Here is a 17,120-nt window from a genome sequence, read left to right as displayed (position 1 = left end):
GTCTGTGGCCGAAATGTTGCACCTGAATTACAGTCGAACATATGCTCAGCAGTGAATCGTATATGATTAAATATTATTAAAATCTTAGCTTCTGAATGTGTCTACATGCATATTATGCTTGTGCACCTGAATTTTTTATTAGAGTTATTTTTTATGTGTTCTGTGAGGACAGACAGCAGAAAAGGTAGAAGCATAACATGTTTTTATATGTGGAATATGTAATTCTGTAAAGGTAGATTGTTTTTAAGAAACTGTGAATTGTACATAGTCATGATTTTAATTTACTTACCTAATTAAGAAAATACCATATATATATATATATATACATATATTGATTATGATTGATGCTGATATAAGAACACCTGTGAAACCATAGTGAAGCGCAGCACTTACCACTATTGCATTTGCTGTTACGGAGGCTCTTGGTTAATTGTGCCATGAGGGGAAAGCACATCAGGGCCGTGTGATGTGTTCTCTGAGGGTGATGACTGGCTGATAAAGTGCTGCTGAGTACTCAGGGGTGAGGTTTATGGTTTTCTGTAACACCCTGGAGCCACAGCTGAGCAGGACAACAACAAGGTCCCAGTCTCTTTCTCCACATGTTCAGACTGTGTCTTTTTTCAGCTTCATAACCTCCAGTACGCTTCCAGAGGGAGATAGGAGACCAGTCCAATATATCACACTCGTCTGTCAGCTGCACACATTACCAACATCAAATTCCCTCGTAGCAAACGCTGTACAACATGATTCGACAATAAACATGAACATTAACATCCTATCTTCAATACTTCTGCTATATCTTAACTACAAACTCTTCCCATTTGATCACCAGGCAGTTCATTTATGATGCCACTCTCAAACTGCGAAATGTAGTTTCTTACTGGCCTGGAGGGTCCTATAACATGTTCATTCTGCAGAATATCAATGTGGGGTTGTGCTTTGACCAGGCTGCTATGGTGATGCATGTCTCATTGATGAGCAACTTTTTTTTGCAGGCCGAATGGAGACAAAATTAATCAGGTGCTCTTGGTTATCTAGTTTGTCTGTCAGTGATAGTGGTCATAGCCCAACCACATGGTTAATTACATCCCTGACCAACCTTTCTAGCCTGGGGGTGTGATCAAACTTGAGTCTTACATTCCTCCCAGAGATTTTAAAGCTTTATTATATGATGTTTTTATGAGTCTTGTAACTGTTTTTATTCATTTCTTGTTTGTTGTGTAGTTGTGTTGTTTCTGCCCTGCTGATTGTGTTCGTTACTTAAGATGTTCTCTTGGAAAATATACCTTAATCTCAATGAGACTGCCTGACTGAATAAAGATTTTTTTTAAAATAGAGCAAACAAAAGGCGTCTGGATACTCCTATACAACTGAGCTCCCTGTTGTATTTGTTAAACTTTTAGCATCACACCTAATTGAAGCACATATGGCCTATTTTCTGCACAGTCTTGTCATGCAGGGTCTATACCTATAACTCTCTGAACAGCAAAGCTGCAGCTCAGGTTTAAAGGGGATCTTGTGACTTTTAAGTCCAGACTGCATTAAAAGGCACATGTGCAATTACCTCATTCATTTGCATTTTTGGCACTTGAGGCTGAACTAATCTCTTTTAATAAGTTACAAATTGCAGTCATATGGTCAAGATCTGTGCAAACGTGAAGGATTTTGTTGTATTTTTTAAGCAGAATGCACCTCTGTCTGTGTGTGGTTGTGATGGACAGCTAGTGTGACCTGCACAGAAAATGTTTTTGCTCAATCCGAGTGATTCCTGTGTTGATTCTGCTTGAGTTGAGAAATACAAATAGTCCTGCTAAAACTTCTGAAATGCCTTTTCCTTATTTGCATATGGTTTTGTTTACAACAGGAATTGGTCAAGCGTGCCCATGCAGTGCCGATAGCATGCAGGACTTTGAGGCAAATTTTAATGATTAGCACACATTGAAGCACTGAGGGGGAACTAATCAGTGAACTCACATGCTGTGGTATTAAGTCAGTAAGTCTGTTGGTTTCGAGTGCTCTTGAAAGTTTATGCTTACAGTTGACTTCACCTAGGATTTCAGTACTCTTGGTCCGAAAGTATCAAAAGCGCTACATACAGTAGCACTCGAAGACACGGGTGATTGTGCTTTTTTGGTCCTTTGTTAGAGCAAAGAACCATTTTTCACTCCTAATGAGATGGAAGTGACACACAGTTGTAGTGAAAGTGGTATTTTCTATTTTATTTTGGTTTGTTTTGATAGCCATCAGTGGAGAGATGATGGGAAATAAGCAGAGAAAGAAAGGGGGAATGACATGCAACAAAGATTCCTGACTGGACAAGAACCTGGGGCATTGTGGTTCACGGTCACCACCGTCATATTTCCCTCCACGAATTGTTTGCCATCTGGCAGTCCTTGTAATGGGGCAATGACAAATTGTACAAGTGCTCATACTTCCTAACTTCTTCGATTAGACGCTCTTCGACTTGGCCAATTGTGTTTGTGTTTACCAAGATAAAAATGGCGGGCCAGAGGCAGGCGACCGGAATTAATTTCACAATACCGGAAATACGTTGCTAACAAGCAAACCAATCACAGCCCTCGCGGTCTGCGTTGCCTCGACGCGTAGTTACATTTCTGGGGAGGTGCACGTCAGGTACGCCGACGGCTTGACATCGACCCAACGTAGAAGCATAAATCAGCCTTTAGGCCACCAAGGGGTGAGGTGAAGAAAAGGCATAACTGTGGAGACTCTGTGACTGTGTCTGCAATCACATTTTCTTTATAGAGAAAGTGTGATATTTATGCTTTATATAGTGCCCTAAATTCACAAAAAAACAGGACCAAGAAATAGTTCCTAATGCATGCGCACTTCTTTCCACTAACAATCCCACAATGCAATGTTCTGTATTTCACTGATGTGGAAATTGCATTTGTGCAACATAACACAATGTCAATGGTGATACAAAATTAGTGATGACTCAGAAGTGCCTAAAATCTCAATTTAATGCTCAGTGTGTGTGTGTGTGTGTGTGTGTGTGTGTGTGTGTGTGTGTGTGTGTGTGTGTGTGTTTTATTTCCTCTTCCTCTGTACATTCACAGAATGATGGAGGAGTTAGACTGTATTCAGAAAATAGAGTTTGATGTACAAAAAGTGTACATCTGCCCTCCTCCCTCTTTTTTTCCCCCTTGTCCACTCATTCGCCTCTCTCCTGGGAAAAACTGGCAGTTGATCCTGAATTGCCTGGAGGACAATTCAAAAGGTCAGTGTGAGCAGACTGTTGAGAAAATGCACCTTTCTACCCCCCTCCACACCACCCTCCGGAAAGAAGACAACAACACTTGCTGACGTGGCCTTATCTTTCTCAAATGCTGGAAGGCACAGGCTACTTCGTCAAAAGCACCACTTGTATTTAATTTATTTTCTGCCCGAACATCAGTCCTCAGCTGGCCCTTACTCACTCACTCTCTGTTTCTACCCATCGTGCAGCAGGCTGTCCCAGGAGGCACATGTAATGGTCTACTTGCCTTCTACTTTAAGCGATAAAGACCTGCAGAAAAACCAGTCACAGCTCTTGCTTAGAATGAGATAAAGTTAGGAGCAGAAATTGAGCATGAGTTGTTGAGAGTATAGTCAAAGGAAAAGCACAGGAAAAAAGGTTAAGTGTGCCCTGTGGCATCATACAGCCTAATTCAATACTCTCCATTCTGTCACCTTTTGGTCTGTTTTTGCATTTTAAATTAGGGCTTTGTAGAACAGTGAAGCCTTAAAATAAGGACACGGGGTATAGATTACTCAAATGCATTAAAGTCCTCCAGATAGGATAGATTGTGTGCAAATGAAAAACGATAAGTTGATGAAGTGAGTACTGTTCCATTATTAACATTTAGATATGAATGACAGAGGAGATGTCATTTGAAATTGATCTTTGGTCAATGAAAAATGCCACAGCCAGAGGGGCAGATTGTTTCAAAGAACAGAAAATGTCAATACCTACTACTGCTTTGAATATTTTAAAATGGTGGGAGAGAAGCAGCTTGATGGATGACGATGGTGATAATGAAAAATGATGTGAATGGGAGAGAATGAGTATCACAGAGGTGGAGCTGTGCATGATAGAGTGAGCATGGGATACAAATGGGATTAGGTTCTGTACTTCAGGTGGTGTGTCAGCCTTGGGAATGGAAAACCTGTCAGTCCTTCTTGGCCTGATGCAAAGCTGGTAGGTTGCTCTATTGATTTGGCTGCAATAGAGAAGGCTCCTATGCAGCCAACAGCCATGTTTTCACTTGTCTAACACTGTGGTGCTTGAGGGTGCATATGTGCAGTTTTAATTCTGAAAAATTTAACCAACTTGTCCTGTTATATGTTCATTTTATCTAATCAGCAGTAGCTTCATATTTAATGAACTTCTGCTTCTGCAGTTTATCTGGCACAGGCAACAAACAATTATATATTTACATACCATTGGACACAAATCAACAGTAGCATTCATTTGTAGTCATGTTTCAGGCCACCTGATGAATATAAACCTAATATAGAATTTTCTTTGAGATCTGGTTTGCTCTGCATCTTCTCCTGAGCTAAATATTTGTGTCTTACGCTGCTAAATGTTCCACAGTGTTCATTAGTGCTGTGTTTGTCTGCTTGCCATTTGGTGCTGGGAAGGTATTGTATAAACATTTTTTTTTGCTGGAAACAGCTGCTTGCTGCTCCTGATAAAACCAGTAATTTGATCCTTTACTCCAATAAAAACATTCTTTATTGCAGCTTTAAGATTTAAGAATAATAATTACTCAAACACAATTGAGCAAAATATAAATTACACTCTGGCATTTCATGATTGTAGTAGTAAATGGAGGAAACATTCTTTGAAAACTCAAAATAGGGTATTGCATATGATTTACTAGACATATGAATGTGGATGCTGACATGGATAATGAAAGAGAAAAGACCTTCAATGTCTTGGCAAAACACTGCTGTATGTTTAGAGGAGACTGTTGTGCTGCTCAGCCTCCTAGCAGGAATGTTGTCATTGCGTGTCATTGCGATAAGTCGATTAAGTCTGTGTGATGTCTTATTATTGCTGTGTCCCAGTATGAGATCTTCCATTAGGAAGGGAACTTGTCCATCCTCTCAACGGGATTCCTTTTATCAAAGCCTCCATCAATGATTTTTACTTAACTCCAGGCTTGCCTCGAATTATCGATAAAATCAGACAGGCAAAAACACCAGTGTGGTTCAAAGAATTTTCTGTTTGTCATTTACTTTGTACAGCAATGGTTATTAAACACATTAACGCCTGGCATTTGCAACAAGGCATTAATGTCTGTTAGTGACGTGTCTTCCATTGAAAGCTGGACTTTATTGGTTGGTGAACAATTTCACGACATGATTAGGCAATTTCACATTTGTGTGCTGGTTTTCTCGGAGTGAGGCCAAACATCAGGGAAATGACGACACTAATGTGCCTTTCGGGCCAATGGCCTCGTCTCCACTCTTTCCCTATTATTTATTTATTTGTATGTTTATTTATTTATTTGCACAGAAGTTTATTGCGGACAGCAACAAATGAACAGACAGCTGGGGTTTGTGGACCCTCAGAGATTGAGTGTGAAATCCCACATGACCTTCTCAAAAAAAGAGTACAGGACAGAATGAAGGTACCTGGTGAAAAGATGAGCAACAAGGCCAATGTGCTGAGAGCCAGCCAGGGCTTAGACTAACAGTAATGGCACAGCAAGCAGCATCAAGGACGCTTCTTAAACCCTAACACAGCCATTGATCCCATTATATTCAGACCTCTGGTCCCTCTAGTTTCTTGTGTATTTGAGATTACTTATACTCTGGCCTTGGATGTCAGAGGAACAAAGCTTTGTTGAACAGGTCATACAGAGAAAGACGTAGTGTATTTTATGCAGTGGAAAAAGAAAACAAAAGAATAATGCCTTACCTTTCCGTTCGGTTTGGGTTTGTTTACCATGTTTTATTTTACCATCTCCCATATTAATAACTCTGCTGTCTCTAATTTGCAATTTCCTTTTTTTCCCGCTTTCTTTTGTATATTATTGACTCACTGTTTGTGACCCCACCTAATGTATCAGTGTTGCACAAACCCAGCCCCACCCTCTGTTTATCGTCCTCCTTTACCTTCTTCGTCTATTGCGGCTCGCCACAGATAATGTCACCTACAGCCTGTGACCAGGTTGTAGTCCAGCAGTGCTCCGTATGAATTATGATGTGCTGGATCAGTCCTAATCTTGTTATGGATGTTATTTTGCCCTTGGGAGAGGCATCAATGGATGGATGGAACTTTATCAGATTTCACGGTGCTTTGGAGTTTAATTCATGAAAGGTGCTGTGTTGTGTGTGTGGGGGGGCATGCATGGTAGCACTAACACTACAGTTTGATCTGATTAGCTGTATTTATTTTCAAGCATCTACTTTTTAATAAAAATGAAAAAATCTTAAATGAAAAAATGAGGTTAGCAGAGTAAAACAATAATAATATGAGATGAAAAAGGAAATTATAAAAATAAAATGAACAGTAAAATCAAATAAATCTAGATAAGCTGTGATAGGTATAATCTGAGTATTAAAAAGGGAACCTGATTAAAGTGAGATTTAAAAAGTGATTTAAAAGGCCATACTAGTTTAGTATACTAAATAATAATTTGTATACTAAATAACTACATATACTAGTTTATGTTCATGAGTTTCAAAGCTTTATTATGCTGCAGCTCTTGAGGGATGGTACATCTAAAATATAGCAGGGAGACAAACCACATAGAAGCATGAAGTTTATCAGTCAAGTGATTTTTAAAACTTAAAGTTTGTGAAGGAAGGCAGGAATGGGGTGATGTATTTTGTCTTCATTGTGGATGAGCTTGAGGTAAGCAGGATACCTCTGGGTGAAGCGTAGATAAGTTGCACAAGGAGTTGAAAACATGGAGGACTTTATTTACATTTGTGAGTGTTAAAAACAATCCAATTTTGGCATGCTAGGCTAACAGACTGTCTGCTGTTTGATGTCTTTCAGAGCGCACAAACACCATAAACACACATGCAGTTGCCCAGCAAGGTGCTTAAATCAGAAGCACCAACCTTATTTTATAGTCTATGGGCTACACAGTCTATGCTAATTATGCTAACCTTGCTAACTAGCTGCTACCCATGATGTCAAAAACATGACCCATTGAAAGATAAAACAAAAAAAACAAACAAACAAAAAAACAGAAAGGAAAACTTGTCTACTGGCAAAAGGGCAAGGAGTTTATTTAAGTTTTGTTTTAACCATGTTTACCTGCATTTAAAACCTACATTTTGTTGTATGAGTGGCAGAACAGTGTTATTACTTTGTGTGGGCAGTGACAGTCACTATAACCTGTTCTAATGACATGGTGGAGGGTAACAAGTTCGTCATCTCCCAAGCTTCTTCTGAAGATGTCATTCAGTGTGTTCCCATCTCAAGGTAAAGCTAAATTTACTGGCCTTAAGGTTAGTATTAACAAATCTGTCACTGAAGTACAATATGTTAGACCACTTCACAGTTGACCCTTTGACCCCAGGAAGATCCTCTTTATTTTTTTCTTTTATCAGAAATCCATGTTTTTTGTCTGACATATTATTGACTGAGAGAAAATTGTGTTTTTTCATCTTCCTTTTATTATTCCTGTCCTTCCACAGGACCCTGCAATAATGCTTTCTAAACATAGTAGAGAAGGTTGAGCAGAGTGTTTGGATTTGGTATTGTTTGATTTTTTCTTGATTTCATTTGATTGATTCTGGTTCTTATCGATCCCCAGTTTCAATTCCAGTATTATTTATATATATATTTATATATTGTATATTTAGATAAATTATCCTTATTGTTTTATCTGTTTACTTTGACTATTATTGTTTCATTCAAATAAGTAAATTCCAATTTTAACCGAACATTCTGCTTTTGTTTTGAGCACTGTTTGTCTCATTTTTCCCTCAGTGGCATCCACATTCTGGATGATATGAATATTTTCTTCTTCTTCTTCTTTTCTTACTGTTATATGTATTTTTTTTTGTATATATTTTGTTGGGAAAGGCAGTAAAGGTTCACAGCAGAAAAGTAACTACTGCTGAAACAATTTGTTAATAAAGTAAATAGTTGATCATCAGAAAATTAATTGACAACAGTTTTGATAAACGATAAAGCATTGAAGTCATTTGTCAAACAAAAATGTCACATTTTCACTTTCACAAAAATGACAAAAAAGGGATTTTCTGGGTGTTTGTCTGTTGGTTTGCAGTATCTTGGGCTCTTGGCAATTGCAGTTTGCATTTTCCGCTATTTTCTTTTCTTCGCTATTTAACTAATAAAAAGTCCATTCATCTTTTTTTCATATGTTTGCATTGAAATCAAGCATTTTTGTTCTTTTGGTGTTTTTAAATCCTTTTCACCCCTTTGATACAAGCATTGTCTTAACAACCATCACATTCACAGAGCCACATCTTTGAAAATTTGCCGAATTGCATGAACTAACATTATGCATAATGCATTGTCCATGTGGAATGGGATTATTTTATAGTATATCAGGATTATGGCACAGAATATGCACAGGGCTTTCATTTACTTTGTCGCAATGTTTAATTCATGGACATTTTCATACAGTATATGCACTCACATACAGTATGTTGTTAAATATATTCACCTATCTTTGATTTACATTTCAAAGGAGGTTAAAGGGCAGCAGAGTGACTGGAGCATGTGTCCCCTATGTGACATTAGAGCACCTTGCAGAGTCAATAGAAAGGTGTTAATAATGTCTATACATAAAACAAGGGGCACACATCCAGGACGTAACCGCCAGTGAGGACGGTACGGCTGCAGCATTTCAGCCCATGCTATTATTTTATGAGTCCCTTGTGGGCCTGGAGGTTGCAGAAGAGGAGACAGATTCTGAAAGATCTAATTAAGCAAAGCAAAATGAGAGTGCAGAGATCCCCAGCCCAGGACAGGACACAAATCAGGGCCTGTTGACAGTATACTGCAGGTTAACAGGGCTTTGCAGTAAGGGCCTCCAGATAATGACCATTGCTACTTGTCTGTGGTCCTTAAATTAACTTTCTTTATAGCTTGGGGTTAAGGGTTGTGAATCTCAATCTCATTATGTAAAACAGCAGCCTGTGAATTTAGGTTTGTAGTATTTGCACTTAAAGAGGTAATTAGTGTTTTCCCAGTAGCTGGGTGGTGCTGGTGAACAACCAGATGACTCCTCAGGTGTCTTATTTGAAAAGCAGTCTCTGGAGTCACACACAAAAGCTACTTGTCTATGTGCCTGAAAGACAAAAATGAGTTTTGTACTTATAACCCGCTGTACTTGTGGTTTTATAGTGAATTGTTTAGAAGGTGTGAAAATGTTGAGGACCAGCGTGTGTGTTCTTTTGTCAAGGATGTTTCCCAATTTAGAGGTGCAGGCTGTGTGGGATGTTAGGAAATCTTTCTCTATCTGGCAATTCAGCGTTCACATGCTATTACATCTGAGTGGAGAATAAATGTCTTCGGGATACCTGGCGCCAAGGCTGTGACTGTCTGGTCTCACAGGATCATTTCTGAATGAGAACAGAAAGACCTTGGAGTACAAAGACAAGAGGCTTGATTATGTGAGTACACAGGAAGGTCTCCCAACATTGTTGTGCTAATCACGTTAGCGGGCACTGGCTCAAGGCAGGACAGATGCTAGACAAAAGGCAATGGGGTTATGTTATCCTGATTAGAGGAGGCTTTGGGGGGTTTTGTGAATCTCGTTTCTTACCTTGGCATCACCTTGCAGAGGGAAAACTGCCATTGGTGGTTTCTCTCACAGTCTGGTGGATTTTTTTCTATCTTACTTGTTCTCCATGTCTCTCGCCACTATTCACAAGAACTACTGCCTTCACAAGCACTGATTCTGCGCTTTTATTCAACACAACACTCTTTTTGTAATCAACTGTTACACAGAGAAATGAGTTGCAGGAGAATACTTTATTTTTTCGTCGTGTGGATTCTCTCTGCTAAAAATGGGTAATAGCAGATTTGTTCTTTTCTGACATGTATGCTTTGGTTTATTTGCGTATGTTTAACAATAATCCCACAGTGGCTCATACAAATCTCCACCAGTTATCTATGAATCTACAACTGAAAAACTGTGCTTTACACATGTCAAATTATAAAGACCGATTTAAGTAAACTATACCCCATATATGTGCTCATTCAAGCTAATCAAAATGTCACAACATTGCAGGTGCATACTTGTTGGGCATAGATATTTTTCTCACCATCACTGCACTGATCATAATCCACCTATCTTGCAGTAATTATTTTCCATTTTCTGTAATTCCACTTTATTTCAGATTTTTAATTTTTTCTTAATTTGAAAGGAATAGGAATTAGAATACAGTTCTTTATTTCATTTTCCAATGTAACATTATTCAATGCTGTAGGCATTTGTATGGAGACTGGGAAGTGTCAGGGAGAGAAAAAAAACAAATTAGCATCCGCAATTTAATAATTTGTGCTCTCAAATTAATATTTTTTACACATGAATTACTTAATTTATACATTTTAGAGCAGGGACATGAAGTACCAGCTTTGGAGGATGCCTTGTAAACCTATTCACCTTTTATATATATGTTGTGTGTTATATATGTTCATGTATATGTTTCATTAAGGAGTGGCTTTGTGTTATCCTCTGCTGTAGCATGAGGTTTGTTTGGCTGGCATGAGAGCGTGAGGCAGATCCTCGGAGTGGGAGCCTCACAACAAAAACAATATTAAATCAGGAGCACTAATGGCTACATTGGGTGCACAAATTATTGATTTAAGAGCTCAAATTATTAAATCATGCACACAAAATGATGTTTTTTTTCTACATGACATGTCTCAGACTCTGGAAATTTTAGATGGTTAACTTTTTAAAATGCATGCTTCACTGCCACAACTTGTAAATGATGTCAGTTTATGATGCAGCTGGTTTAGAGGAAACACAATGATTATGATTTCACTTAAAATATACTCTCATTGTCCTCAGTATGCAGAGAATAGCAACATACTGTATATGAAAATGGTCACAAACTGATAAAAAGTGATAAAATGTGACCTATAAGGTTGTAATGATATAAATAACTTTTTCTCCTCCTTTCAGGATCCTATATGTTGGTGAACTCCTCCCAGCATGCCGTGGGTCATCGTGCTCAGCTGTTGTTGCAGACACTGAGTGAAAATGACACGCACTGTGTCCAATTCAGCTACTTCCTGTACAGTCGCGATGGCCACAGTCCAGGGGCCCTACGGGCGTATGTGAGAGTCAACGGTGGTCCGCTCGGCAGTCCAGTGTGGAACACGTCGGGGACTCATGGGAAACAGTGGCATCAGGTTGAGCTGGCTGTCAGCACCTTCTGGCCTAATGAATATCAGGTGCAAAACCAGATTTCTTCTTTCGATCAGCTTCTTGTGATGTGACTGATGTTTCGTTTCAAAGGTTTTGTTGTGTTTTTACTGGTCAAGAGGTTTCCTTTATATAACGAAAATCTGCAGACCACCGACAACTTGTAAACCGGTTGTGTTAGATTGTAAGGCTCTGTTGATCACCACTGATTTTAGCCTTGAGGTGAATCTGGTGTTAATTACTTGCATTTACTTGCAATTGAATTAGCATTGATTCCCTTGTTGGTGCTTTAGGGCCCTAACTAGGTCTCACATGGTAGAGATTTTACCAACTGAGTAATATCTGTTTACTCAATTTGCATTGCATGTTATTGCCTACAGTATTCAAACATTGCCTGGCATCTACTCTGGGTGCATGATGTGCTGTTGGTCTGTAGATGGCACAGTCAGGTGAGCACAAGGGATATCCATCTATTAATCCAATTTATTTTTCCTGCTAAATCTGCAGAGCTGTCAAAAAGCAATTAAGTTGAGTAGTGTGCATTTTATCAAGAACTGTCAATCCCCTCCGACTTAATTAAATTCTATTCAGCTCTGCAAGATCTGACCTTCACTATATAAATAATAGTCCTTTGTACAAAGTGGGGGCTAGATGTAGGGTGACACTGTTCTACCATCACATGATCTGACAATAAGATAACATATACCGGGATGATAGAAAAAACAGAAGCAATCACACATCAACAACTCAGAAAGCTTTGTTACTTTCCTTAAGAAGCATAATGAGCTTGACACTGACATCAAGTGTTACAAGCTTTATTCATAATAGAGATATATAATATTTTAAGCTAAATACATATCTGTTGATTTTCCAGCAAATACTTGAACCCCATTTCAATTATGTTTAGCCAAAATGATAATTGTTTTGTTTAATTCAAAACAACAGAGTATCCCATATGCTTCAACCATTAAAGCACACTAGAAAAGTCTCATGGGAAATTGTTGTCAAAGGAATTGTTCGACATTCTGGGAAATTAGTTTATTTGCTTCCTCGATAAGATTTAGACAAGAGGATTCATGCCACTCTTTTGTCTGTACACTAACTAAATCTTAATCCAGGAAACAATATCTTTAGCTTAGTTTAAGACGGAGAAGTAGCTGCACTAATTACATTACTACTAATTAATACCTTTTTTTTTTAATGTGTACAAAAACTGAAATGTAAAAACAAGTCGGGATTTTACAAGGTACTATGTGCTGGACTTTTTCTTGTAAATGTTGTCACTGTGTGGTTGCCATGCAGAAGTTTTTTGTACTGTTTAAACATAGAAGATATTACGTGATATTTAATGAGATTTAGAGGATCTGGTTAGCAGATGGTTTTTACCTTTTGGCAGAGCCAAGCAAACTGTTTCCCCATGCTTCCAGGTTTTATGCTAAGCTAATCTAATTGGTTGTTGGCTGTAGCTTTATATGAACTTACTGACACAAGAGTGCAATTGAATTTCGCAAGAAAATGAATGTGTAATTTCCAAAATTTCAATTTCTTTAACTTTTGATAAACAAATCATTGTTTTTTCTAGAAGATATCTATTTAGATGACACATACACAGGAAACCAAAGACACATGTTAAGAGATTTTTTGAAATATATTTTAAAAAACCCTCAGTGTGGAAAACCAATTGCGTTACAGATGCTAGTGGAAGGCTACCAACTTTGTCTCTTAATTTGGTGTATTTTCAGTCAGTACAAATCAGTATACAAGAGTACTGCAGCTCTGCTAATCAGTGCTACTGCCAGTCTCTTCATTTTAAGCTTTATCCGTCATAAACAGGCTAGAAAGGACTCCTGTCGCTGAAACTGTTCATCAGCTTGGTTTTACAACAAATAATAAGGTTTTCACTGTCAGATTATTTTCATTTCCTGGCATTTCCACTGTGAATCATTACTTATACAATACCCTTGTTAAATATATTAAATAGCTGTTGCTCTTATGCTGAATTTTTAACAATGAGTGAGCCGAAAATAGTTGAGTGTCTTGCTAAAGAGTACTTCACTGCTGATGGACATAGTTAGAAAGGAGCTGTGATCTCTCTGTTATAAAACAGACTCCTTAACCAGTATTATGCTGTATCACCAGATAAGGACAGATAAGTTATGAATACAATAATGACATGCATTATCCAGCCTTTTCCTTTTCTGTCTTTGATCAAGAACTGTTGAATTTGCCTGTGTGCTTAGCTGGTCTGCTCTCCACGTCATCCCTTCCTCTTCTGCAGTCGAGATGCATACTTTCTTCTCTCACATTCCTGTAAGTGTCCCAGTAAACACTGATGGCTCATAGGTGAGTCAGAATTGTGCTGCGGCTGCCAATGAGAGGCTCCAGTTAGGAGAAGGAGGCTTATAATGGGCTTATGAGGAGGAGTAGATGACTGAAGACAGGACAAACAGTACAGGAGAAGGGGATGGGGCTAAAGCTTCTCAGTATTGAAAATACAACCCTTTAATAGAACAGTTTAAATTGCCTAGGTTTTATCTCAAGTGGAGAAAAACACAGCATTCAAATTTATTGAATTAAATTTGTGAATATTGGAGATTTGGTCACCAAGTGTGACACCTTTAGAGAAAATGTATCTAATTGCAGCATATAAGAAATTAAAACAATGCATTTTCTCCCCCATGCATCTTGAACTCAGCTGACCTCATGCTGCTTCTTAGCGCATAGAAAGCTAAACAAACTGCTCCCTCAAAGTCGCATACACCAAGGCTTACATGATTAATCCCTCAGCAGTCAAAAACCTCTTCACTGTGGAATGACAAAAGGTCTTGTCTTGCTACAAGTTGCTGCTCTCTGTTACACAGATAAAACAGAAAAAGGCTGAATGGGGGGGTCTGAGGCTGAATGTTTTCTCTAAAAGCATATTAATACTAGCTATCCTCTGGTAACCAGCAACACTGCAATGATTATACACATACAACAGGAGAACAATGGGAACCAGCTGGAACCTGGTTTGCTACAGCACAGTTCTCATGAAATTCAGCAGAGAATTTTAGCTCTAAAGCATTAGCTGCATTTAGTTGCAGCTTGTGTGACTTGTGTGCGGACCTACCGGAAGATGAGGGAACGTCAATCGGACCAATTTTGATTCGTTTGCAGGTGTGAACGCAGACCACACCGCAGTCTGTATGCTACATAGTAACAATTTTACTGCCTGGTGAGGACCAAATAATCGAACTAGTGGTGTGAAAGCGCCCTTAAGGTACTAAAATGTTTGGATTTGGCTCTGTAGCAAGTCTAATACAATCACTTTGGATTTTAAATAATAGGCAGGCAAATTTATCCTGTCATTAAACTAGCAAAGCACTCTTTTGAAGAAGAGGTACTGTAGAGAATAGGCCCTTCTTTTTATTGTCTCAGAGTAAAATAAATCCCAGGAGAATACACATTATTTTTGAGACAGTTTTCAAATAGGCAGGTCTTTTATCCTTATTAGACTTCAGCACATATTAGAGCTTGCAGTTCCTTACCGACAGCACAGGAATATAAAATGTCAGTGTAGCAGCCTTTTTAAGTGTACAGATACACATGTGAGATAACACTTGTGTCACGATTTTGGGTGTAATGAAATACACTATTTAAATCACACACAGTCACTGTTTATGTCTTGAAAATGTCATTGTGGAATGTAATCAAAACCAGTCACAGCAATTCTCTGATAATCACCAAAACTAAGAGGATTAATATGTTGAAAACCAAAATAAGTCATTCATGCAGGCCTTAATGTCTTTCCCTCAACATGTCCAGAGTTCACTTATGTACTCTGATCAGGTTACAGTTGATATTAATGTCGGGGGGTAACAAGGATTATGCACACGACTTCCTCCTATCACAGTTGTGAAATTGGGATTTTGAGTTCAATGGATTTTGGAGTGGAAATCTAAGAGAGTAAGATCACCTTGAGATGTCTCGATTGAAGATGTCTTGTGTGTCTAGTGTACACTGCCATATTTCTGTCTGCCTCGTATTGGTAGAAGTGTTTGCAATACCAGGAGAACCTTGTTATCAAATATTAAAGATGTTATCCAGCCCTCCAAGACTGCCAACTACAGTTGGAGACATGTCGCCCTCCCCCCCCTTACTGTCTCTTACTTTCTTCTCTCTTCTTTGTCTCCTTCCAAATGTCAGAGCCTTCTTTAAACTGGCTTTTCTAGTGTTTCTTTCCTCTTTTCCACATGATATTGATATTACTTAAGTTATTTATCCCCATTTCTACTATATACTATCTGTTACAGGTTTTGCAGGGAACATAGTTGAGCATTACAATATATGAATTTTATAATCAAGTCTATTTAATACTAACATAACATACATACCTTAAGAGAATTATTAGCCATAAATAATATGAAGCTTCAGCAGCCCCTGTGAGCTTGAGTCTTTGTCTGGTTACTATCTATGGTTTTGTAGGTAGTTGTGTCCCGCAACAAACCCTGTGAAACTATCAAGGGGTAACATAACAAGCTATTTAGCACTAAAATGACTAAAACTACAACCATTGAAACCTCATATTACCTTCAGATAAACTTTGGAATGTAAGACCATGGATTTGTCCTTTATTATTTATTACTTATTATTTATTTTTATAAAGTTGAGTAAGAAATGGATATCTTAGCAAACAAAACATCTCTTCAAGTAACCTACTGTAACCTAAATGTACTTACTTGTGTAATGTTTGTTTCTGTTGCACAGCAAATATCTGGCAGCACTGTTCATAATGTCTAGAGAAAAACGGTATAATCACAAAGAGACCACAATACCACTACAATTATTAGATGTAAATGTTTTTTTTTTTTAATAATTATATACTGTTTATACTGAAATGTGTCCATTCCTACTATTTTTTTTACTATTACCCTGTAGTCAGTGTGATCAATTAGATAATACAGCAATATATTTCACAGCCAATGGTTGCCAGCTGGCGGCAGCTAGTAGATTAGCTTGCTCATGTGACCCTTGTCTTGCAGGTCATAGCAGTTCATTGATAGTTCATTGAGATGCCAGGAGACGGTACAAAGCCAGTTAGCAAAACAAGCTTAAAGTTTTAACTCCAAGGAGATGCATACAAGCTAGGTTTGCAACTTTGCACATAACCAGGCTAACTTTTTCCCTGCGGTTTTTATGCTAAACTTGGCTAACCATGTCCTGACTCCAGTGTCCATCCTGAGACATGAGATTGATGTCAATCTTTTCATCTCACTGTAAGAAAGCAAATATGGGTATTTCCCTAAATTTTGAGCTATTCCTTGACAACAAACTTTTAAAGTATTCTTTTATTATTTTGGAAAAAGATCTGTTGCAGATGTATAGATTGGATTGTCTACTTCACAACCTTTCTCAAGATGGCGAGTGAGAGGCACGTTTAAGACTTGTAAATGACAAACCACCTGTCTCAGCTTTGCCTGATGAAATTTACTACTTTTTCCACATTCAATCTTCTGATAGTTCTCCAAGCTGAGCCCTTGACTTTGGAAAAGGGTTGCTACAGCAAATTGAGATTCCTGACACTTAGATAATATTCTCAAACGCAGACAGCTGCCCTTTGGAATTTTCCACCTTAAAATTTACTTTGCACATGACCTTTTGTCTGTGAATATTTATCAATCAATCAATCAATCAATCAATCAATCAATCAATCAATCAATCAGACTCTATTTATGTAGCACTTTTCATACAATAACATGTAGC

At 38.1% G+C, this 17,120-nt stretch overlaps 1 protein-coding gene across 1 annotated transcript in view; it reads left to right on the top strand.

Moving 5' to 3' along the window:
- ptprub (protein tyrosine phosphatase receptor type Ub) overlaps positions 1–17,120 on the top strand; it is a 164,114-nt gene that overhangs the window by 75,030 nt on the left and 71,964 nt on the right. Inside the window, exon 3 of the mRNA XM_062423421.1 lies at positions 11,136–11,407. Coding sequence (XP_062279405.1) covers positions 11,136–11,407 — 272 coding nt within the window. The remainder of the gene's footprint in view (positions 1–11,135; positions 11,408–17,120) is intronic.

This window comes from Scomber scombrus, chromosome 7 (assembly GCF_963691925.1).
Source record: "Scomber scombrus chromosome 7, fScoSco1.1, whole genome shotgun sequence".
In the NCBI taxonomy this organism is placed as follows: Eukaryota; Metazoa; Chordata; class Actinopteri; order Scombriformes; family Scombridae; genus Scomber; species Scomber scombrus.
The sequence above is the reverse complement of the archived record's forward strand: the minus strand, read 5'-3'. Positions and strand labels throughout refer to the sequence as shown.